The sequence below is a fragment of the Dermacentor albipictus genome, chromosome 2, assembly GCF_038994185.2.
Source record: "Dermacentor albipictus isolate Rhodes 1998 colony chromosome 2, USDA_Dalb.pri_finalv2, whole genome shotgun sequence".
In the NCBI taxonomy this organism is placed as follows: domain Eukaryota; kingdom Metazoa; phylum Arthropoda; class Arachnida; order Ixodida; family Ixodidae; genus Dermacentor; species Dermacentor albipictus.
Genome location: NC_091822.1, coordinates 76,493,167 through 76,516,407, shown reverse-complemented (window position 1 = coordinate 76,516,407; position 23,241 = coordinate 76,493,167). Strand labels below are relative to the sequence as shown.

The 23,241-nt window shown below is 48.2% G+C and overlaps 1 protein-coding gene across 2 annotated transcripts in view; it reads right to left on the bottom strand.

The window, feature by feature from the left end:
• Window positions 1-21,318: 21,318 nt before the first annotated feature.
• Window positions 21,319-23,241, bottom strand: part of LOC135913079 (uncharacterized) — a 50,073-nt gene continuing 48,150 nt past the window's right edge. For both annotated transcript variants that reach the window (XM_065445746.1, XM_070532933.1), the window contains one exon: window positions 21,319-22,935. In XM_065445746.1, the coding sequence (XP_065301818.1) occupies window positions 22,003-22,935 (933 nt within the window). In that variant the 3' untranslated portion in view covers window positions 21,319-22,002. The remainder of the gene's footprint in view (window positions 22,936-23,241) is intronic.

Below are 23,241 nucleotides of genomic sequence, written 5' to 3'. Positions count from 1 at the left end.
TGCTACCTATTTTTCTTCTATCGACTTACGGTCCGGCTACTGGCAGATATCCGTCGACGACAAGGACCGAGAGAAGACTGCATTTATTACCCCTGACGGCCTTTATCAGTTCAAGGTGATGCCTTTCGGTCTCTGTAAAGCGCCCGCCACCTTCGAACGAATGATGGACTCTGTTTCAGGGGTTCAAGTGGTCCACCTGTTTGTGCTCTCTGGACGACGTCATCGTTTATTCATCCACATTTGACACGCATCTAGACCATCTTTAAGCGATTTTTGACGTGTTCCGCCGCACCGGTCTCCAGTAGAACTCGTCAAAATGTCACTGCGCTCGCCGCCAAATCACTGTCCTTGGACACCTCGTGGACGCCAGAGGCGTGCGACCTGATCCGGACAAAATTCGCGCCGTTACGAACTTTCCTGCTCCAAAGCCTACCAAGGACGTTCGTAGTTTCGTACGGCTGTGCTCTTATTTCCGACGCTTGGTGAAGGATTTTATGACCATTGCACGGCCCATTACCGACCTCTTGAACAAAGACGCCCCTTTTTCTTCGGGTCCTGACCATGCCGCATCTTTCTCGCAGCTGAATACTCTCCTTACCATGCCTCCAATCTTGGCCCACTTTGACCCGTCTGCCTCAACGGAAGTTCGAACTGATGCCAGTGGTCACTGCATAGGAGCAGTGTTAGCACAGCGCCAGCGGGGACATGATAGCGTTATGGCCTATGCCAGCCGACTTCTATCACCCGCCGAGCGCAATTATTCAATCACAGAACATGAGTGTCTCGCTCTTGCGTGGGCTGTTGCGAAATTTCGTCCATACTTGTACGGACGCCCCTTCTGTGTCATCACTGATCACCACGCTCTCTGCTGGCTGTCCTCGCTAAAGTACCCCACGGGACGACTCGCTCGCTGGGCGTTACGCTTGCAAGAATATACCTTCTCCGTGGTATATAAGACGGGACGCTTGTAGCCGGATGCCGATTGTTTGTCCCGCTACTCTGTCGACAAACCGGCTGATGCGGATGCCATCGCTTGCGTTTGCTCTGTGTCCCAGTTGCTTCAAATCGGCAACGAGCAACGGCACGATCCTTCATTACGCGCCCTCATCGACCGCCTGGAGTCAACTCCTGGCGACGCCTCTCTCCGGATGTTTCTCCTTAAGGAGGGGAAATTATACCGCCGCAATCTCGATCCACACGGCCTTGACCTTCTGCTCGTCATTCCATCGCACCTGCGTTGGACTGTCCTCCAGCAACTTCACGATGCTCCCTTGGCTGGACACTTGGCCGTCTCGCGCACATACGACCGTGTACGCCGTCGATTCTTTTGGGCGGGTCTCGCCCGCTCCGTGCGGCGCTACGTTGCCGCTTGTGAGCCCTGTCAGCGCCGGAAGAAGCCCTCCACACCTCCAGCTGGATGTCTTCAGCCGATCGACATCCCACCCGAACCCTTTTTTCCGTGTTCGTCTAGACCTTCTTGGACCGTTTCCTCTCTCGTGCTCCGGAAATAAATGGGTCGTCGTCGCTACCGATTATGCTACGCGGTACGCAATCACTAGAGCCCTCCCGAGAAGTTGCGCTACTGACGTTGCTGACTTTCTATTCGAGGACATCATTTTAGGGCACGGTGCTCCGCGCCAATTACTCACAAACCATGGCCGCAGCTTTCTGTCGGCAGTCGTCGAGGACATCTCTGCTCCCGCTCGAGAAAGCACAAGTTCAGCACGTCCTACCACCCACAGACCAACGGCCTAATGGAGCGCCTCAACCGGACCATAACCGACATGCTTTCCAAGTACGTTGCGACCGACCACCACGACTGGGATCTTCACTTACCATATGTGACGTTCGCGTATAATTCATCGCGTCACGACACCGCCGGCTATTCACCATTCTATCTCCTATATGGCCGAGAACCCGTGTTGCCCTTGGACACTTTGCTGCCGTCGGCCACACGTGCCGCCACTGAATACGCCCGCGACGCGATCGCACACGCCGACCACGCGCGCCAGCTTCTCCCGCTCCCGTCTCGAGGCCTCACAGGAGCATCAGAGATGCCTCTATGATTGGCACCATCGTGACGTGCACTTTTCTCCGGGTTGTCTGGCGCTCCTCTGGTCACCCGTTCGCCATGTGGGCCTTTCTGAAAAGCTGCTGTCGTGCTATACTGGCCCTTACCGTGTGGTACGACAAGTGACCGATGTCACGTATGAAATCATCCACGCCGATCTCTCAGCGTCACCATCAGCTGCAAGTGACATCGTTCACGTGGCAAGACTAAAACCACCGCACACCTTTCACCGCGGATGTGAATATTAAGCACCGGGACGGTGCTTCTACAGCCGGAGGTGATGCTACGGAAACCGCCACAGTGTGGCTGCACTGAGGAGGACGAAGACGACGTGTGTGCCGGCTTGATATAGCGTTGCCATTTCGGCCTCCGTGAGCTTACCTGTAAATAAATTGTAAATAGTCTTCGGCTTCAGCTTCACGTAACAATATTGATCACTGTGTAGTACATGGTATAACATCTAGATAGTCAGCTTGCTGTGAGGTCAGAACCGGATCATAAACCAATCTTAGGAAAAATGTGGCCCACGGTATGCGAAATATCGCATTAGTCGCGTGTGCCTTAGCCCGTTTTACCCCAACTTATGCTACTGGGTATTAGCCACTGCTTATGTGCCACTCTTCGAATAACTCATTTCACCCAAAGAGACACCACTGGGCATATGAAAAAGCTACGTGCGATGCTTCAAAGGACATTCTTGGTGTCCATTACAGTCTCTATTTACGCGAAGCTGACTCTGTGCTGCTATTCAATGAACCTTATGGGATAGCGTGAGGAGAGCTGTTTCCAACATCTTTATTGGAATCATCGCCCAATCTAGGCGACAGCGAGCCTAGTGCGGTGATGTATACATGCCCAGGTTTTTTATTCGCGTGACATGCTCAGGCAGCATGGCACGGCGCAGCTTGGTCATCGTCTGCCTGGCTATGATGGATCACTATGAGCTTTTAAACACAAGTTTGAGTAACTGGGGATGTGCCACAGCCTACGCGCCACTCTTCAAAAAAACTTGTTCCACGTCAACTTGGTCACCGGGTATGTGTCACCTGATATGGGCGCTATAACGTAAAGCTATTCCAAACTTTTGTATTCTAATTCTGCAATCATCCCTCCGCCATTGGCCAACAACCTTTTTTAGCCACCTCCACTTCGCCTGTCTGTCACGCGACGTCACGAAAACCGCGGTAACTCCCCATCTGATATGATGTGAACACACTGAGAATGCATGACTGCAGAGGACAAAACAAAAATACTTATTTCTAATTCGACGCCTTTTCGCCATTAGACCTCGGCTATCGGTCAAAAGTTTTTGGGCTGCACCTACTTTATCTGCAGGTCACTCGACTTCACAACACCGCGAAAACTCACCACTTCAAAGTGACGTGTACGCGTTAAAGATACATTAATATGCCGAACAAAACTGCATTTTTTTCTGAATAGCCACAGGCTGTCCCGTTCCGAAAGGAATAAAAGAAGGCTGCCGCCGATCGCTCAGGCACTGACTACTCGCACCTGTCCGAGAGTATCGCTTTGCTTGGATGGCATATACTAGGGGATGGGTCAATTTTTCCTTGGACTCACAATTACTTATCTGACCGCCGCCAGTTTGTTTAGTTAGGCTCCCGCGCTTCTGAAACTGTGCCAGTACTTTCTGGTGTACCCCAAGGCTCCGTTTTGGCTCCTGTCCTGTTTCTTCTGTTCATAAATTACATAACTGATCAGAGTGAATCCAAGATTAGGTTATTTTCAGACGACTGCGTCCTGCATAGAGAAGTACTAAACCGGCAAGACCAAATTAAGGACTTTTCTTTGATAGTCCAATGGTGTGAACGCTGGCGAATGGCCATCAACTTCGATAAAACAGTTTCAATGTCGGTAACAAAAAGAAACCCAAGCTGACTTTTACATACGGCTGTAATAATACTATACTTAGCACTGTCACTCAGTACAAGTACTTGGGCGTTATCATATCATCAGACTTAGGATGGTCGGCTCATGTAGAGCACGTAGCAAGCAAAGCCGTGCGAAAGCTTATGTTCTTAAAACGGGCCATGCGATACTCTACGAAGGAAGCCAAGCTCTTAGCCTATGTTACTATCATACGTCCTGTCTTAGAATATGCGAACGTGGCGTGATTTGTCTTTGCCCAAAATCAAATCGCTACTCAATCACATCTAATGTGGACATATCAGACGCCTTGTGAAACACTAAAGGAAAAATTCAGTTTCGAGCTATGGCACTTGCTGCGTAGATGTGGGGGGCCTTGCACTAATAGTGATAGTTACCACTGCATTTAGGAATTGAAAGCATTCGTGCAGACAAGAATGAGTCTTTACATTCTTGGCTACCACTTCAAATGCCTCCACCGAGTGTTACAATGCTGCACGCAGCCATACTAAGTATCTCGCAGCAACACCTGCAGGTAAAAAGCAGAAGCAGTCAAAGTGCTGATGTGTACTGGACACTATGTTTGAAAACTTTTAGTAAAGAAGGGTGCGAGAAGCAGACATAACAACTGCATTTATGTCCATAATTCTCCATTTGAATGGCCTTTTCTTTTTGCTTAGACAATGCCTACGCCTAGCCACAGCAGCTCCCTCATACAGACTCCGCAAGCCAAGAGGTCGTGGAGGCAAATGCAGGTAAGAGGCAAGAAGTAATAGCTTTGGTATCGACATTCATCTAATTTCTTTCTTTTTCTTTCGTTTAGGCAGCCAGCACACCTCGAACCGCCACCTTGACTGCGGATGTGTCACCCTAGTCGCCAAGAAAACATTTGAGGGAAAGCGACAGGCAATGTGAACAGCAACTTCTCCATGTAAATGATACTCTTTCTCTCGGATGACTCCTACGCCTCGCCAGGCCAGCAGGCTTGTGCACAAAGATGCCGCGGAGGCACGTGTAGGCCAGAGGCAAGAAGCAGTGGCACTGGTGTCGATATTCACCCAATTTCTTTTTCTTACACTGACGCAGCCAGCACACCTCGAACAGCCACCTTGACTGCGGGTGTGTCAGTAGATTCCTGTTGTACATATGCTCATAATAAACTTCAGTGAATTTGAATTTGATAATAAACTTGAAGGCAAATCGGACATTGATGCATTGTATTTTTGAACATTTATTGTACATATACCATATACGTTATACTTTGCAATGCTACGGAACGTATTTTGAAGCTTCGCCCTATATTTTTCACCTTTAATTACGTATATGTTGTGTGGCCCCCAATGCAGTTCATGTTGTAGCAGCTGCTTTGTCTGTGTATCACACATTGGCTTAAGCTCGTGATAGCCACATACTTCTCTCACATTTACAAAATAAAGTTCTATGTAGTCCTCAAGTGTTACAACCAAAAATGAAAGTAAACAATCTGATCGTGGAATTGTGCTTATTACAGTGATTCCTATGACAGTTACTGACAAGTTGACAACTTGAACTGGTCAATTGGTCCATAGCCTCCTCTATTTTTCAAAAATAAAGGAGGCTATGATCCGTCATGGCAGGGAATCGTATGTATACATAAAAAAGGGGGTATGTGTGTGTGTTTGTAGTGGGTGTTATAGGATTAGGGCGGTACTAAAAAATGTATCAACACCGTCCTCTAGACCCATTCCGTTAAGGTACCCTAAGAAAGCGTATTATGCATGAAGTTCATACAATGAACTCTGATATTACTACACACGCCAGGCGCATGAGCTACATTTGTCATGAGGCATTAGCGACTGCACCTGATGCCCTCCATATTATTCTGGTTAATCTTGCTCACTGCACCGAGGCAAAGAAAGATCATGGGCGCAGGTGCCATTAAAGTATATCGACCTTGCGAGGCACTGCTGCGCGTGCCAGGGGAGCTGTCCGTGCGAACACTCCCTGGCATACGCCTGCCTCGGCGGCACCAACCTATGTAACGTTTTGCTTCGAGCTTTGGTCCCCCCCCCAATGTCCCTTGGGTGCCCTGGAGTTCCTGCACCGCCTGCTTTATTATAATCTCGGGTGCTCTCCTGAGACTTCCGTTTGTCGGTTACAGGTGCCCTACAGCAGTGTCAGTACTTATAATAAAAAAAAACGATCAACCGTCGCGACGATAGACCGCGAAAGCGGCTTTTGCAACATACCGCACCCGTGCGAAGAGAATTACGGAACACCAACGAGGAATCTGACCACAGCTTCGAGCTCGTAACCTCGTCGAGTGACACTCCTGCAACAGGCGTCACCGCTGAAAACCGCATACCGCTGGAAACTTCAACAGGATCATCCCTCGGTTGCATAACTGCCACCTGTACGGCCAACATGGACCACACCCACACCGTCCCGCAACATAGAATAAAGAACCAACTTATAAAGTCCAAACACACAGCTGCATGCACACAATACAAGCGAGACGCCATGCTGCTACGCTGCTACTGTTGCCGCATTAAAACTGACTACTGTCACCAAGTCTAGCAAGCGTCTTAGCAGCTGGCAACCTCGGCGCGTAGCAACGTGGCGGCGCTCTTGCGGTTCCCAATTTCAATGCATGGGGCCTATGGGTAGCTTGTCCTCTAGAGTCAGTATAGTAAGTCTATGACAACACCAGAAGGAAATGAAAGAAATACAGGTAACGGACTCTTATCACAGCTTACTTGTCACCTCGTCACCTGCAAAGGTGCTATAAACTATTCAAGTAGCGTTACTTTTGTAAAAGTAATAAAATTAGTAGTAATTTTTATTTCTAGGTGGCGCTACCAATGTCAAGGCAGCGTTCGGGTCTGTGCGTGTGCGCACGCGGTTGCAACCGTTGCAGCTACGTTTTGAGCACACTTTTGTAACAGCCCACATCGTTACCGCTAGTTTCGTAGCCGCATATTTTGGTCGTAGTATTTGCTGTTTACGCTACAAATTAGGTTGTGCTTGAAACTTTGTGAAGGTTAGTGGATGAAAAATTATTACTAATTAATTAGTTGATTTTCCGTGCGGTTATTTTGTGTTTGAAATGTTTTTATAACTGCATACAATAGTGAAGCTGTGAACGCCTTTCGGACTCACTTAGTTGGTTGCTTTGTGTGGTGGTTCACGTTTCGTGCTTTTGGAGTGAAGTATTTTTTTCTGTTCGGACATTATGATGCACATTTTAGTGAAATGCTTTAACGACGATAAGTGGGACGTTTATCCGTTGAAGTCGGTGGCTGACCCAGCTACTAGTCTTCGAGTGATGTGCGAGCTTGGCTATTTTGATGAGTGGCGTGGCAGAGGTCATGATGCCTGTTGGGGAGAAGGCACCCCGAAAGAGTCGCAGCCGAGCTTCTGCAGGTAGGTAAGTAATCTCGTTTTCTTGGGCACGTAGCCTATTTTCTATTTTGACATTGACAAGCGTGAGATGTTAAGCACACCGTTCACTTTCTTCAACCACACTCGTACCGGAAGGCGGTGTTGCACGTCACGCTTACGTATTTCAAAACTATGGCGGCCGCCGTGGCAATTTGGGGCTCGAGGTCGTGGATACGATCCCTGCAGCGGCCGCATTCCAAAGGAGCGGAATGCAAAAACGCTCGTGCATTGTGCATTCTATGCACGTAAAAATTTCCAGAAAATCAAAATTAATACGGAGTCCCCAACTACGACCTGCCTCATAATCAGAGCGTTCGTTTCGCACGTAAGACATCATAATGATTTTTTTTAATCCGTAGTGGCTCATCGTATACCATACGGTTAGTGTGATCACCTTTTGTACCGTAGCGGTTAAGCGTGCCTTGATTTAGGTTGCGCCTAATGGTGCGGCGCACGGCAAAATATATTTCGCCTCTTTGGGATTTGCGGAGAACGGCCAACCGATAAGTCGCAGCTTCCGCGCGGTGACTCTTCACGGATACACAGCGCAAATCAACAGAGGTGTGGTGACGACGTCGGCAAAGAACACAGCCGCCTACGGGCTCGCGTTATCGGCTATCACTGCCAAAACTACCGCAGTAAGCATCTTTATCTAGCGCGGCGCGTTTCTGTTGAAGGCGTACTGTATAATTGTAATTGGCGATAACCGAAACATGCCCCCGTTCTCTGCTGCCTCTTTGAGCTGGACTCATCCGAATGTGCGTTGCTTGCAGAAGCGAAAGGAGCGCCACTCGGCGCGTTGTCGCCTCGACCACCGTTTGCGCGCTGAAGAATGACGCATGCATGAAGCTAGCTCACTGCGCGGACACTACCGCGCAAAACGCGCAAGGGCGTGTACGCGACGTTCTGCACACAATTCGCGTGGGATGATCGGAGACACGCCGGAACGGCTAGCTTCAAAGAAGCAGTGCATGTTCTCACTCGTACAGGCACGCTCACGCTCACATCGCTCTCGGCGTATCTTTAGGTTATTCCTGCTGCTGGACTTCCACCCAAAGATTCGATATCTGCTTTGTGTTGGCTGTGCACTGTCGCGTGGTCTTTGGTTCTGCGAGAGAGCCGGGAATATTTCGCCCCGCTGTGAAACATCGCTGTGCGTGTCTTAGCTAACATTTACCGTATTGACCCATTTCTTCCTTTTCTAGACAGCACTCGTAAAGAAAGAAGAAGAACAAAACTTTATTCGTTGAAAGAACTTCGTTGCCCCTAAAACGGGGTAACGCCGTGTGGTCGGGCCCCTATTCCAAGGCACCGCTCACCCTCGCCATCCTTTCTGCCCTGCGGACGAGCCTGATCCCCGAGGGCGGAGCTGGATAGCAATGCCTCCCACCTCGCTCTCGTGTTATTATCTTCTTGTTCTTCTGTGTGAAGTGTGCACTCCCATGTGATGTGGTAGAGCGTTGGTGTGCTCCCACACCACGGGCATATGTCCTTCTATGCTGTTGGGTAGTATATATGCAGTTTATGTATGTTTATGTATGTGTCTGTTTGGAGCCTGCGTAACGTCGCTGAGTCCATGGCTGAAAGGTTCCTGTGCGGGGCTGGGTAGAGCCTTCTGATTTCCCTGTAGTGTTGCAAGATCGCTTTAGAACTTGGATCGATGGGTGTCGGGTCCTCCACCATGTTGCCATGGGCAGCTCGGCAATTAGTAAAACCTCGAGCCACCTCATCTGCATGGAGGTTCCCAGTAGCACCCTCGTGTCCCGGGGCCCATGTTATCGTTTGGGTATACCTGACGTCAAGGTCTCTGCTAATTTCGGTAAGTATCCGGCGTGCCCTCGCGCTGATCTGTCCGCTCTGATAGTTTCTACATGCGGCCTGAGAATCGGTGACTATTGTTAGTGGAGCATTGCGCTCTATGCCTTCTCGTATAGCTAAGGCGATGGCTATCTCTTCGGCTTCTAAAATGGTTGCTCGGGAAACTGAAGCACAGGCCATGATTTTCCCTTTAAGGTTTACGACAACTGCCACCATGTTCTTTGCGTGGGCCCGATATGGTGAAGCATCCGTGAATCGTGCAGTGTCCAAGTATTTTGTTGTTTTGTCTATGTATTTTGCTCGAGCTTTTCTCCTTCCTGCGTGTAATGTCGGATCGATGTTTTGTGGTATTGGTGATACTCCATACAAATCTCTAATCTGGCAGGGTAGACCTTTGGCGTTTTGGTGTATTTGCATGCATCCTCCAAGGCCGACTCTTAGAAGAAGAGCTCTGCCGACTGTCGTTTGCGCCAATCGACTCCTCTGTGCTATGAGTTGGGCCTCAGCCAGCTCATGAAATGTATTGTGGAGGCCGAGGGCTAGAAGCTTCTCATTTGAAGTGTTGCGTGGCAACCTCAGGGCTGTCTTATATGCCATGCGTATTATTGTATCAGCCTTTTCTTCTTCCTCCCTGTTCATGGTATGGTAAGGAAGGGAGTACATTAGTCTGCTGATGACCAGGCTTTTCACCAGTCTGAGGGCGTCTTGTTCCCCCATTCCTGTCCGATTATGAGCCACACGGGCTATCATCCGGTTAATTTGTTGCGTTGTTTTTGTGATCGTGTTTAAAGTGTGTAAACATCTGGCATTAGATTGCAGCCACATCCCCAACACTCTTACTATTGACCTCTCAGGAATAATTTTCCCATCCAGCCTAATCTCGAGTTTGATTCTCGGGTCAGTTCTTTGTTTTTTTGTTTTTGTGAGGCGAATGAGTTCTGACTTCTCCGCAGAGCACTGGAGTCCTCTTTGTTGCGTATAGTTTTCTATTATATTGGCTGGCCATTGGAGCTTTTCCTCCTTCTCTCCCAAGTTGACCTTGGTTATCCATATTGTTATATCATCCGCGTATAGGGAATGGTGGACGTCGGGGATTTCTTGGAGTTGTTTAGCTAGTCCAATCATGGCTATGTTGAAGAGTGTAGGCGAAATCACCGCACCCTGTGGCGTTCCTTTGTTGGGAGGATGGATGACTTCAGATTCATCGTTTCCTACTTTTATAACTGCTGTTCTCTTGTTCAGGAAGCTTCGGATGTACTGGTACGTCCTTTGACCGCAGCTGGTCTCTGCAAGTCCATCCAGTATCCCTTTGTGGCTTACGTTGTCGAAGGCCCCTTTTATGTCGACAGCCATGACAATGTGTTCTCCGGCCTCGGGGACGTTCGTTAAGACTTCCTCCTTTAAAAGCAGGAGTATGTCCTGTGTTGACAGATGTGGTCTGAAGCCAAACATGGTATCAGGCATTAAGTTGTTTTCTTCAAGATGACGTTGGAGTCTAGTGTTTACTAATCTTTCGAACACCTTTCCTAGACATGATGTAAGAGAGATGGGCCTAAGGTTGTCTAAAGTAAATTTCTTCCCTGGTTTTGGAATCATGATTATCACAGCGTGTTTCCATTGCTGTAGTATCGTTCCTTGTATCCAATGATCATTTATAAAGTTCGTAAGAGCTGTTATCGCTTCATCATTCATGTTTCTAATCATCGCATTTGATATTTGGTCTGCCCCTGCCGCTGTGTTCCGTTTTGTACTGGCGATTGCTGCTTTAACTTCTGCTACCGTGAAGAGTTCATCCATTTCTGGGTTTGGGTGTCCGATGTAATCAGCTTGGTATGGGGGTATCGGGGCTTTGTTACCGAAGTATTTTCTATGGACTGCCTGTAGGAGTTCTTCTTTTGTGCCTGGGTACGAGTGTAGCAATCTCTCCAAGATCTTTTGTCCTTCGCGTCTGGTTTTGAGCCGGTCGATCATTCCTCTGAGGATGTTCCACGTTTTTGCCGTCCCTAGGGTTCCATTAAGTGATCCGCAGAAGCGTTCCCAGTTGGCTGTTGTAAGTTGATTAGCATATTCCTCGGCCTTCTGGGTTATTTCTTTGATTTTCCTTTTGAGTTTGCGGTTGCATTTCTGTCGCTTCCATCTTTTGGTCGGGCTTTGTCTTGCATCCCACAGATGCAATTTTTACAAATACAAATTTTTACTTGCCAGTATAGTGTGTACTCCTATTTTGTGCGTAGTTATGTGCAGTGTGTGGTAGATTCTGAATCCGCGCAATCTCATTTTCTGTCCGCATTCCCTTCTCGCAGGTTACACATGTAGTAAATGCCCAGATGCTAAAGTGTTTTACGTCAAGAGCAGCTTGGCGTCGTGCAAGAGACGCCCGTTGATATATGGCTGATTCACTAGCAAATTCACATCTATGTTGCCACTCTCCATCAAGTGGGATTTTAAACTATTTTTTGTGCTGCTCTGTGGTGTACTAGCTGCCGCATGGACGCTGTGAAGGCGCTTACTTTCGATTTGCTCTGGCTTTTAGTAGTGAAGGACGGGCTACCTTTTGAGGGAGGTATTTCCTCTTGCTTGCGAGAATGTTTACCAGCCTAACCAAGTGATACGTGCGCACTGGAAGCAGCAACGCGAACAGAGGAGGACGACGAAATAGGTAGGAGCACACACGAGCGCAAGTTCAGCTAAGTTTATTTTTGAAGACAGGGGTGTTAAAGACCCTGGTCAACTTGACAAAGGTAAAGAGCCGTGCATGCGTGGCAGAAACAGCCACGAGCGACAAGAAAAAAAATATGAAAAAGCCACGTCATGTAGAATAAACGTGCGTGAAAAACGAGAACTATCGGACAAATCTTTCGAACAAGCGAAATATTTGTCCGATGCGTGATACTACCCAACGAGAAATACTCTTGAGAACTGCAAGTTTTTCCCACTAAGGGCAACAGATAACTTGGCTATGCATTTGTTTCGTTTCTGATGAATAAATATTGCTTCTGGAACTCCTCTGGTGTTGAGGTATAGAGCAGAACGGTTGTTTCATCACAAAGACCAAAACACAAGAGGACCTATGGAAGAACTATTTATTGATCACGAAGAAAAATTCATAAGCAAGATTTCCGTGACCCATGGTGGGAAAGAGTTGCTGCAGTATTTCACGTTAATATCACTTACAGTACAAACCTTTAAGTTTTCATGTGTTTTTTTTTGTTTTTGACGCACATGTTTGTTCTACAGGGCATGTCTTTCGGTTCTTTTTTGCTCTGCCGGGCTGTTTCTGCTGCGTATCCATGGCTTTTTCTTTGTGAAGTTGGCCAATGTGTTTAAAATCTTTGTCTTCACGAATAAACTTCTAGTTGAGTCCGCGTTCATGTGTTCCTACCTTAATTCATCCTTCTCGTCTCTGTTTGGGTGGTTGTCAAGTATAAATGTACACCGAATTGGCGAAGTGTCCATAAAATTCATACATGAAATATTTGCGCTGTTTACTTCAGGAAGAACGCTATAGGGTCTTATGTTCTCTGTTTTTAACACTGATGTACATTTTTCTTGTTCAACTTCAAGGAGCCCCTGAGGAAGCCAGTAAGAGTGATGGTAACTGCATTTGTACGAGATTTATGAATTATATCCATTCAAGGCATGAGATGTCACAAGCCTGTAGGTATGCAAGTATTCGTACGTTTTAAACATACTAAGCTCTAGTTTTTCTCATGACGCTGCTTTGTACTGTGCTGCATTCTCCATGCGCAGGAACCTTCTTTTATGCCACCAGTGCATGGGCTCTTTTTGTAACTATTGGAGAAAAAATTGTCTTGAGCTTAAATATGCACGTGTATCACTTGAAATTTCTTTCCAACACGGGTGCTGTATATCCCTCCGTCTTTGTTACTGCTTTGTCCCAATTTTCTTGCAACTTTTATGTATTTTATGCAATAAATTCCGGTAGCATTTTAATAACATTTTACCTGCGCAATTGAGGTCATTGGCTTTTCGTATAGGCATTTATTTGCGTTTTTCACTGTCTCACCAATCTGGCTGTCTAGTCATTGAAAACTTTTCCCATCCTTTATGACGATTTCTGTGGTACTTGATATTGCAAGTGCAGGTGACCATCTATTTGGCTCTTTGGAATTGTGTTAGCCGTGTGTTACTACCAATTTTCTGTGCTAAATTATTATGTTTTCTCTTATCGTTCAAGGTATTAGCATTGCCTTATCTCTTTACTGACTGAGGTACCACTTAGTTGCTGGGTATAGTGAAAAAGGACCCAAAAAGTGCTCTAATTAGCTTTGTGCAAGTCCAGAAAAATTAACTGAATATGAGCTCACTAAATTAAGGAAATACCACCAACAAACTCTTCTGTACCTCAATTTAAAATATACAAATGGTGTACTGTTCTTGCAAACCTGGCTCGTCAGAAACATGATTCAGGTGTTCACCATGCCAGACAACTTTCTAATTGATGTCTCATCAATTATTAGCTAAGTTGAGTGATGTTATTTTATAAAATCATTGGGCAACCTGAAAATATACATCTCGAAGACAAAAAGCTGAGACAAGTCTACTTTGGTACTTCATTAAATTTTAATCGCGGTGAAAGACGTGTGCTAAAGCTTGTATATATTTACGTGAAGTCATTTGTTTCAAGTCTGTTATTTTGCCTTCTCACAATCAGCCGTAACTGTTCCTGTGATGGGTTAGTATGCGAAACATTTTAGTGTTACGTATTCAGATGTCTTGTGTGTGTTCACACGCCGGGAGCTTCAAGTGTTAATGTGTTCAAAGTTGGTTGTTAGAAGGGTATGCTTAAGCCCTGCCTTTTGAGTCGCTTTGCCTTCTAGTCATAAACTTAAGTCGCAAGGGTAGACCACAATGATCGTTTATTTAATTCATATGTATAGGTTTTCAGGTGTATTTACACTGTTAAGAGTGCTGTAGGTACTATCCTATGTCTCCAGGTTCGATGTAGTGGTGCCTTATGTACTGAATTAATGTTTCATGGGCACTCATGTTTAGCGTAAATAAAGGTACTTCAAATTGATCAGTCTCTCATTTGCTGTTGTGAAAGTTATGAGCCGGCAACGGGGCATGCAAGTGTGAATAGCAAAGCAAGTTCAATATATTGTCACGTGGTAGTGACGGCGAAGAAAGAAGCAGTACGGTGGAATACAAAACTAGCTTTTATTGGGCGAACCTGTGCCCACAAAACAGGCTACACTTATAGCACAACGAAAGCGGCGAACACAGTCGGCGATCGTCGAAAATCTGATCAGCGGGTCAAGCGCGTCGGCTTTTATACAGCAATCATCGAATGTTCCAGATTAAACGTTGGGACCCGCATGCCTTCTAAAATGTTCTACACCATTCGTGTCAAGCGATGAAATCAGATAACACAACGTTCGGCGACAACAGACAGCGGATAGAAGCATCGATAACTTTCCAGAAACTTCGGATACATGCAGGCGCGTCCCGCGCTGTGCGATAACATTTGTTAGGCGACAAAACTTGTCGCCCGATAAAGACAAGTACACGTGTCAATACCCCCCTCTTAAAAAGCATCGACCCGATGCTACATACAAGCGAAATAAAAACACCCGTAGCAAAGAAAACAACAACAAAAGAAAATAAGGAATTTCGTCAGCGTCCGTAAAACGGTTTAAGGCGCACCACGTGGACCACTTCAGATCGTGCGCGGCGCCGCTGTGAATGCGAAATGCCGTCTGGCACGACCTCATAGTCCAGAGCGCCAATACGTCGGATGACCTTGTAGGGTCCGAAATAGCGTCGGAGTAGTTTCTCACTGAGTCCCCGTCGGCGTATCGGTGTCCAAACCCAAACACGGTCGCCGGGCTGGTACTCAACAAAGCGTCGTCGGAGGTTGTAGTGTCGGCTGTCGGTCCTCTGTTGGTTCTTGATCCGTAGGCGGGCGAGCTGTCGGGCTTCTTCGGCGCGCTGGAGATAGCTAGCGACGTCAACATTCTCTTCGTCAGTGACGTGGGGCAGCATGGCGTCGAGCGTCGTCGTCGGGTTCCTGCCGTAAACCAGCTTAAACGGCGTGATCTGTGTTGTTTCTTGCACCGCCGTGTTATAAGCGAATGTTACGTATGGCAGGACGGCATCCCAGGTCTTGTGTTCGACGTCGACGTACATCGCTAGCATGTCGGCGAGGGTCTTATTCAGCCGCTCCGTGAGACCATTCGTCTGCGGGTGGTAAGCCGTTGTCCTCCTGTGCCTTGTCTGACTGTATTTCAGAATGGCTTGGGTGAGCTCCGCTGTAAAGGCGTTCCTCGGTCGGTGATGAGGACTTGTGGGGCGCCATGTCGCAGCAGGATGTTTTCGACAAAGAATTTCGCCACTTCGGCTGCGCTACCTTTCGGCAGTGCTTTTGTTTCAGCGAAGCGGGTGAGGTAGTCCGTCGCCACGACGATCCACTTATTTCCGGTTATTGACGTCGGAAAGGGTCCCAGCAAATCCATCCCGATCTGCTGGAATGGTCGGCAAGGAGGCTCGATTGGCTGTAGTAATCCGGCTGGCCTTGTCGGCGGTGTCTTGCGTCGCTGACAGTCTCGGCATGTTCTGACATAACGGGCGACGTCGGCGGTCAGGCGCGGCCAATAATACTTTTCTTGTATCCTTGATAGTGTCCGGGAAAATCCGAGGTGTCCAGCGGTCGGATCGTCATGTAGGGCATGCAATACTTCTGGACGAAGTCCTGACGGGACAACAAGAAGGTAATTGGCGCGGACTGGCGAGAAGTTCTTCTTCACGAGTAGACTGTCTTGAAGCGTGAAGGAAGATAATCCGCGCTTAAATGCCCTGGGGACAACGTCGGTGTGCCCTTCCAAAATATAGACGAGGCCTTTAAGTTCCGGGTCCGCTCGTTGTTGTTCGGCGAAGTCTTCCGCGCTTATTATTCCAAGGAAGGCGTCGTCATCCTCGTCATCTTGCGGCGGCGGGTCAATGGGGGCGCGGGATAGGCAATCGGCGTCTGAGTGTTTTCGTCCGGACTTGTATGTTACGGTGATGTCGTATTCTTGTAGTCTGAGGCTCCACCGTGCCAGCCGTCCTGAGGGATCCTTTAAATTCGCTAGCCAACACAAGGCGTGATGGTCGCTGACGACTTTGAATGGCCTGCCATATAAGTAAGGGCGAAATTTCGCTGTAGCCCAAACGATGGCGAGGCATTCCTTTTCGGTTGTAGAATAATTGCCTTCCGCTTTTGACAACGACCGGCTAGCGTAAGCTATCACGTGTTCATGTCCATCTTTTCTCTGGACCAGGACGGCGCCGAGGCCTAGGCTACTGGCGTCAGTGTGGATTTCGGTATCGGCGTGATCGTCGAAGTGCGCAAGTACGGGCGGCGACTGCATGCGTCGTTTGAGTTCTTGAAATGCCTCGGCCTGCGGCGTTTCCCACCTGAACTCGACGTCGCATTTAGTTAGCTGCGTCAGCGGCTCAGCGATGCGTGAAAAGTTCTTGACAAATCGCCTGTAGTAGGCACACATGCCAAGAAATCTACGCACTGCCTTCTTGTCGATGGGCTGTGGGAACTTTGCTATGGCAGCTGTCTTCTGCGGGTCGGGGCGGACTCCAGATTTGCTGATGACGTGGCCTAAAAATAGAAGCTCCTCGTAAGCGAAGCGGCACTTTTCCGGCTTCAGAGTAAGTCCTGATGACCTGATGGCCTCTAGTACTGTTGCCAGCCGCCTAAGGTGAACGTCGAAATTTCCGGCGAAGACGACGACGTCATCCAAGTATACGAGACAGGTCTGCCACTTCAATCCTGCTAAAACCGTGTCCATCACGCGCTGGAACGTTGCAGGCGCCGAGCACAGTCCGAATGGCATAACCTTGAACTCGTAGAGGCCGTCTGGGGTGATGAAGGCGGTCTTTTCGCGATCTCTTTCGTCGACTTCTATCTGCCAATAGCCAGACTTTAGGTCCATGGACGAGAAGTATTTAGCGTTGCAGAGCCGATCCAATGCGTCGTCTATCCGTGGGAGGGGGTATACGTCCTTCTTCGTGATCTTGTTCAGACGACGATAATCGACGCAGAAACGTAGGGTTCCGTCCTTTTTCTTTACCAGAACAACAGGGGATGCCCATGGGCTTTTCGACGGCTGGATGATGTCGTCGCGCAGCATTTCGTCGACTTGTTCTCTTATAGCTTCACGTTCTCGCGCCGAAACTCGGTAAGGGCTCTGACGGAGTGGGCGAGCGCATTCCTCGGTGATTATGCGATGCTTGGCGACTGGTGTTTGTCGAATCCTCGATGACGTCGAAAAGCAGCCTTTGTATCGTCGGAGCAGACTTCTGAGCTGCTGTTGCTTATTCATTGGGAGATTTGGATTAATGTCGTAGTCTGGTTCGGGAACCATGGTCGTCGGGGTAGATGCGGCGGAATCCGAGAGGACAAACGCATTACTTATTTCCAGAATTTCCTCGATGTACGCGATCGTCGTGCCCTTGTTGATGTGCTTGAACTCCTGGCTGAAGTTTGTCAGCAACACTTCAGTTTTCCCTCCATGCAGTCGAGCGATCCCTCTTGCGACGCAAATTTCATGGTCTAGCAGTAGACGTTGGTCGCCTTCAATGACGCCTTCTACGTCAGCGGGTGTTTCGGTGCTGACCGAAATAACGATGCTGCAGCGAGGCGGGACGCTCACTTGATCTTCGAGCACACTCAAGGCGTGGTGACTACGAGGGCTCTCCGGCGGCATTGCTTTATCTTCCGACAGCGTTACTGACTTCGACTTCAGGTTGATGATTGCGCCGTGTTGGTCCAGGAAGTCCATACCGAGAATGACGTCTCGTGAACACTGTTGGAGGATAACGAAGGTGGCAGGGTAAGTCCGGTGATGAATGGTTATTCTTGCCGTGCAGATCCCAGTCGGCGTGATGAGGTGTCCTCCAGCGGTGCGAATCTGAGGGCCTTCCCATGCGGTCTTAACTTTCTTCAACTGGGCGGCGATGTGTCCACTCATTACGGAGTAATCGGCCCCTGTGTCGACTAAGGCAGTGACTGCGTGGCCGTCGAGAAGTACGTCGAGGTCGGTTGTTCTTTGTCTGGCATTGCAGTTAGGTCTTGGCGTTGGATCACGGCTGCGTCGTGTTGAACTGAGGTTGGAACGTCGCGTCGTCAAGTCGTCTTTCGTCGGTGTAGTTTTGGCTTCCAGACTTCGTCGGGACGGCGGCGTGTCGTTATGTTGTCGAGATGGTCTCTTCGTCATCTTCGTCGGCGGCGGAGGATCTTCGTCAGTTCGACGAACAGCAACCGCACCTCCATCGGTTGCTGCTTTTAGTTTTCCGGGTATGGGCTCGCAGAGCGGCCCCGGGCTGGGCCAGTGTATGGACGGCGCTGCGGCGACAGGTAGCGGCCTGGTGACGGCGAACGGGACGGTCGTCGAGAGTTCCACTGAGTGGCGGCTAGGTAATCGGCAATGTCACGTGGGCGCTCCCCAAGCTGTGGACGCGGCGCGTTGACGGCGAACCCTCTCAGTCCCATGTCGCGGTATGGGCATCGGCGGTACACATGGCCGGCTTCTCCGCAGTGATAGCAGAGCGGGCGGTGGTCGGGGGCTCGCCAAATGTCCGTCTTCCTCGTATAGGTGCGCTGGGCGACGGGTGGGCGCGCTGGCGGCGGCGGCGGTGGACGACGGAATTGCGGTGTTGCAGGACCTTGGCGCGGTCGCGCAGGGGGGCCTTGACGGCGGGCGACGGCGGCGGCGTAGGTCATTGCTTCCGGCTGCGGTGGTTCTGGTTGCACCTCAGGAACTCCAAGAGATCGGTGCACTTCTTCCTTCACGATGTCGGCGATAGAGGCCACTTGAGGCTGCGACGAAGGCAGGACCTTGCGCAGTTCTTCGCGCACAATGGCCCTTATGGTCTCTTGAAGGCCGTCCGAACCTAGTCCTTGGATGGCATACTGCGGCGTGTGCCCCTGGCGGTTATATTGCCGGGTGCGCATCTCCAGAGTTTTCTCGATCGTCGATGCCTCTGCAGAAAACTCAGCCACAGTCTTCGGTGGGTTACGAATAAGTCCGGCGAAAAGGTCTTGCTTGACGCCGCGCATCAGGAAGCGAACTTTTTTCTCCTCCGACATTTCCGGGTCGGCGTGCCGGAAAAGACGGGCCATCTCCTCCTTGAAGATTGCGATCGTCTCGTTTGGCAGCTGTACTCTGGTTTCTAGTAGAGCTTGGGCTCGCTCTTTTCGCACGACGCTTGTAAACGTGTGCAAGAAGCCGCTTCGGAAAAGGTCCCACGTCGTTAAGGTGGCTTCCCGATTCTCGAACCACGTCCTGGCGGCGTCTTCCAATGCGAAATAGACATGCCGCAGCTTGTCGTCGCTGTCCCAACTGTTAAACTTAGCGACCCTCTCATACGTTTCAAGCCAGGTTTCCGGGTCCTCGAATGTTGATCCGCGGAACGTCGGAGGTTCCCTGGGCTGCTGCAGCACGATGGGGGATTCTGGGGCTGCCATTGGGGTTGCCTTGTCCACAATCTTCTTGGTCTTCTCAGGTAGAAGTCCGTGCTCCGGGGGCAGCTGTTGAAGACGGCGGCTTGCTCGATGTTCCGGGACGGCGCTGGTGTTGTCTTTGCGGTCCGGGCTTGTATTACGGCTTGTCGGGGGCGTCCGGTACATGGACGTAAAGCACCTCCACCAGATGTCACGTGGTAGTGACGGCGAAGAAAGAAGCAGTACGGTGGAATACAAAACTAGCTTTTATTGGGCGAACCTGTGCCCACAAAACAGGCTACACTTATAGCACAACGAAAGCGGCGAACACAGTCGGCGATCGTCGAAAATCTGATCAGCGGGTCAAGCGCGTCGGCTTTTATACAGCAATCATCGAATGTTCCAGATTAAACGTTGGGACCCGCATGCCTTCTAAAATGTTCTACACCATTCGTGTCAAGCGATGAAATCAGATAACACAACGTTCGGCGACAACAGACAGCGGATAGAAGCATCGATAACTTTCCAGAAACTTCGGATACATGCAGGCGCGTCCCGCGCTGTGCGATAACATTTGTTAGGCGACAAAACTTGTCGCCCGATAAAGACAAGTGCACGTGTCAATATGAATAAAAATCCACTAGCCCAACGAAATTCCAATCATATTGCAATGGCCACTTCTAAAATTTCAATGCTATCTCAACTGGGCCACAACGTACTTTTCAGTGCTGTGACAACAATAACTCAACAACAAGTCAATAGAACTACCACAACGTCAGTTCAATGCATTATCAATGGGTACCCAAGAACCATTCAACAAAATGAACACGAGCCGTCTAAGCGCAATGGAATTTCTATGGTAACTTAACAATTATTCAACATTGAGACCCCCAATGGTGTTCCAAATAAATTTCAATGGTTAATATTCAAGACCACTCAACAATCCGCCCAACAATGCTTTAACAAAATTTACACAATTCCTCAATGAAAAACTCAACATTGAGCAATAATAATTCAATGCATTCTCAAAAATATTTTTTGTACGGGTAGTCCTATAAGCTGCTATGTTTTATATTACTATTTAGAAAATGAAAGATAGTAAACGCGCAGAGTTTATAGTGCAATAATATTACCTGCTCTTTCACATAAGACAGGAACACGAAATGTTTCTTTCTTTAGGCGATTCAGTCACCAGTCATATTTATTTTTATTTTCTTTATTTCAATGCCCTAAAGGCCCAATGCGGGCATTACATAGGGGGGGATTCATCAAAGAAAACTTATAAATATACAACACAGGTTATAAATGGCTGAAGACAGAAATAAACGAGTTAAGAAGCCAGGTACAAGTTATTAGAAAAAAAAAATGTCTAGGAACAGGAACTGAAAAATTGCACATGCAGCGAATTGCAAAAGAAGAAAAACAAAAAAAGCACCTTCAGAAGTTCCAAAACATGGCATCTAACATTTCACGCAACGATACGGCCGGCAAGCACAAAAAAAAGAAAGGAAGGAAAAAACAACGACGCACATCATTTTACGTTGGAATTTTCCAAGTATGACCAAAGAGCTGTCTGAAATGATGATGTATCATCGATAGCCGCAATGCTAGAAGGAAGGGAATTCCACTCTTCGATAGCCAGGACCAAAGGTGAGTATTTGAATCGTTCTGTTCGAGCGAAAATGGGTTTAATCTTCTTCATATGATCTACACGAGCCGATGTGTGCGGCGCCGGGAGAAGATGTGAACTTACAAATGGTGTGTTATTGTGGTAGAGAGTGTGGAAAAAGGATAATCGGCTGAATTTTCTGCGCATGACCAGAGGCGGGAGATGGAGCGATATTTTCAGTGATGTTACACTTTGATACCGAGAGTAACGGGAAAGGATGAATCGTGCAGCCTTGTTTTGTATAGATTCTAACATGTTAATCAGATAGGTATAATGAGGGTTCCAGATCACTGAGGCGTATTCTATCACAGGCCTGATTAGCATGTTGAATGCGTGAAGTTTTGTATCCTGGTTGGCTTGGTGTAGTCGATGTTTAAGAAGACCAAGTTTTTTTAAGGCTTTGGTAGTAATCAGTTCTATATGAGTGCTCCAGGATAAATTAGAGGTAAGATTTACGCCGAGGTATGTTACCGACGCTGCAGTTTCTATGATAGTATTAATAACAGTGTAGGCATTAGCACTTCTATTAGCAGCGGAAGTAAACTTGACATGTTTAGTTTTGTCTGCGTTAACAACCATTTGCCACCTGGCGCACCAATGAGTTAGTTCATCAAGGTCAGTCTGGACAAGTCCAGAATTGGCAGCTGAAATGGTGGGAGCAGACATTGTTGGTCATTCAGTTCATGTACCAGCGCCAGCTGCTTCGCCATGCGCATTTGATGCCACATCTGACATCCTTACCGTGGTCGCAAACTTGTAAAAAAAGTCGGTGAATATTACGTATGGATATCTCCTCGAATGATCTATCTCGTCTGAACCTGCTCCTTCAGGTTCACTTTCTGTGTTGTGACTGATTAGTGGGTTATGGGCGTGTGTGAAAGCTGATCGTTCTCTTGCCACGGAATGAGGATTCGCCGTCGTTCTATACGTTGTTTTCTCTAATGTGGCTGTTGAATGGCCACGAGGCTCAGTTCCCTGTTTTGTTAAAGGAACTTTACTCCAAGGTGTACTAGGTGTTGTTTCATACCTGTATTCAGGTGATTCGTGTAGTTCCTCCGTCTCATTTGATAGAAAATTAGATGTTGTGACAGTCATTATTTCACTAGAACTCGGGTTTGTACTCGCCGTCTCATGACTATAAGTGACAGTAACTGGCTGTGAAGGGCTGTTATATTCTGATTGAGTAGGCATGTAGTGTTCTACATAGATGGTTCTTTCTGCTTCTATATTCTTATAAGTTGTGGACTTGCTCACCGCTGGTGCCATCGGTAGCGTCAAGGCTGAGCGAGAATGTTCTACGGTCATTGCACTCTCTGTTGATGCGGTGCTTAACACGCCTGGATTAGTCGCAATGTTTCCATGTTGCGGAGTGGAACGGCCGCTGTAAACAGGGTCTCCTGTTTCACTGGAGCGCATAGTTGGTTCAATAAATTGGACTGTGCTAGCACTGTTTCCAACTGAAACGCCCTGCTTAGTTGAAATTTTTGGAGTAGTACTTCCACGAGCTCGTTCTCCTGGCTTTGTCGTCCTGTAGCGATGCATTAGGGTCATATTGAGCGGTTGCGACATGTCGCAGCTACCTTCCATGCAGAGTCCTCGGTCGGTGTCCGATACCTAAAGAAAAAAACAAGAGAGAATGGTTACCTTTCTTACGTCGCTACGATATCCTATGTACACGAACATCAGTACAAGCATACTACGTCCGCGTGGCCAGCCGAAAATATTTTTCGAAACTTAATCGCATATCAAGAACAAGCGCAAGTTACTAAGGCTTAGAATATTGACCGTAGAGAGCACCATATAACACTGGATTGCTTAGATGGCTGCCTACACGCATGCTGCCATATATTCGCTTACTCTTAATAGCAAATGGACCAACATTCTTTGTAGTATTCGTTGAATGCTTCGATCATGTTATAT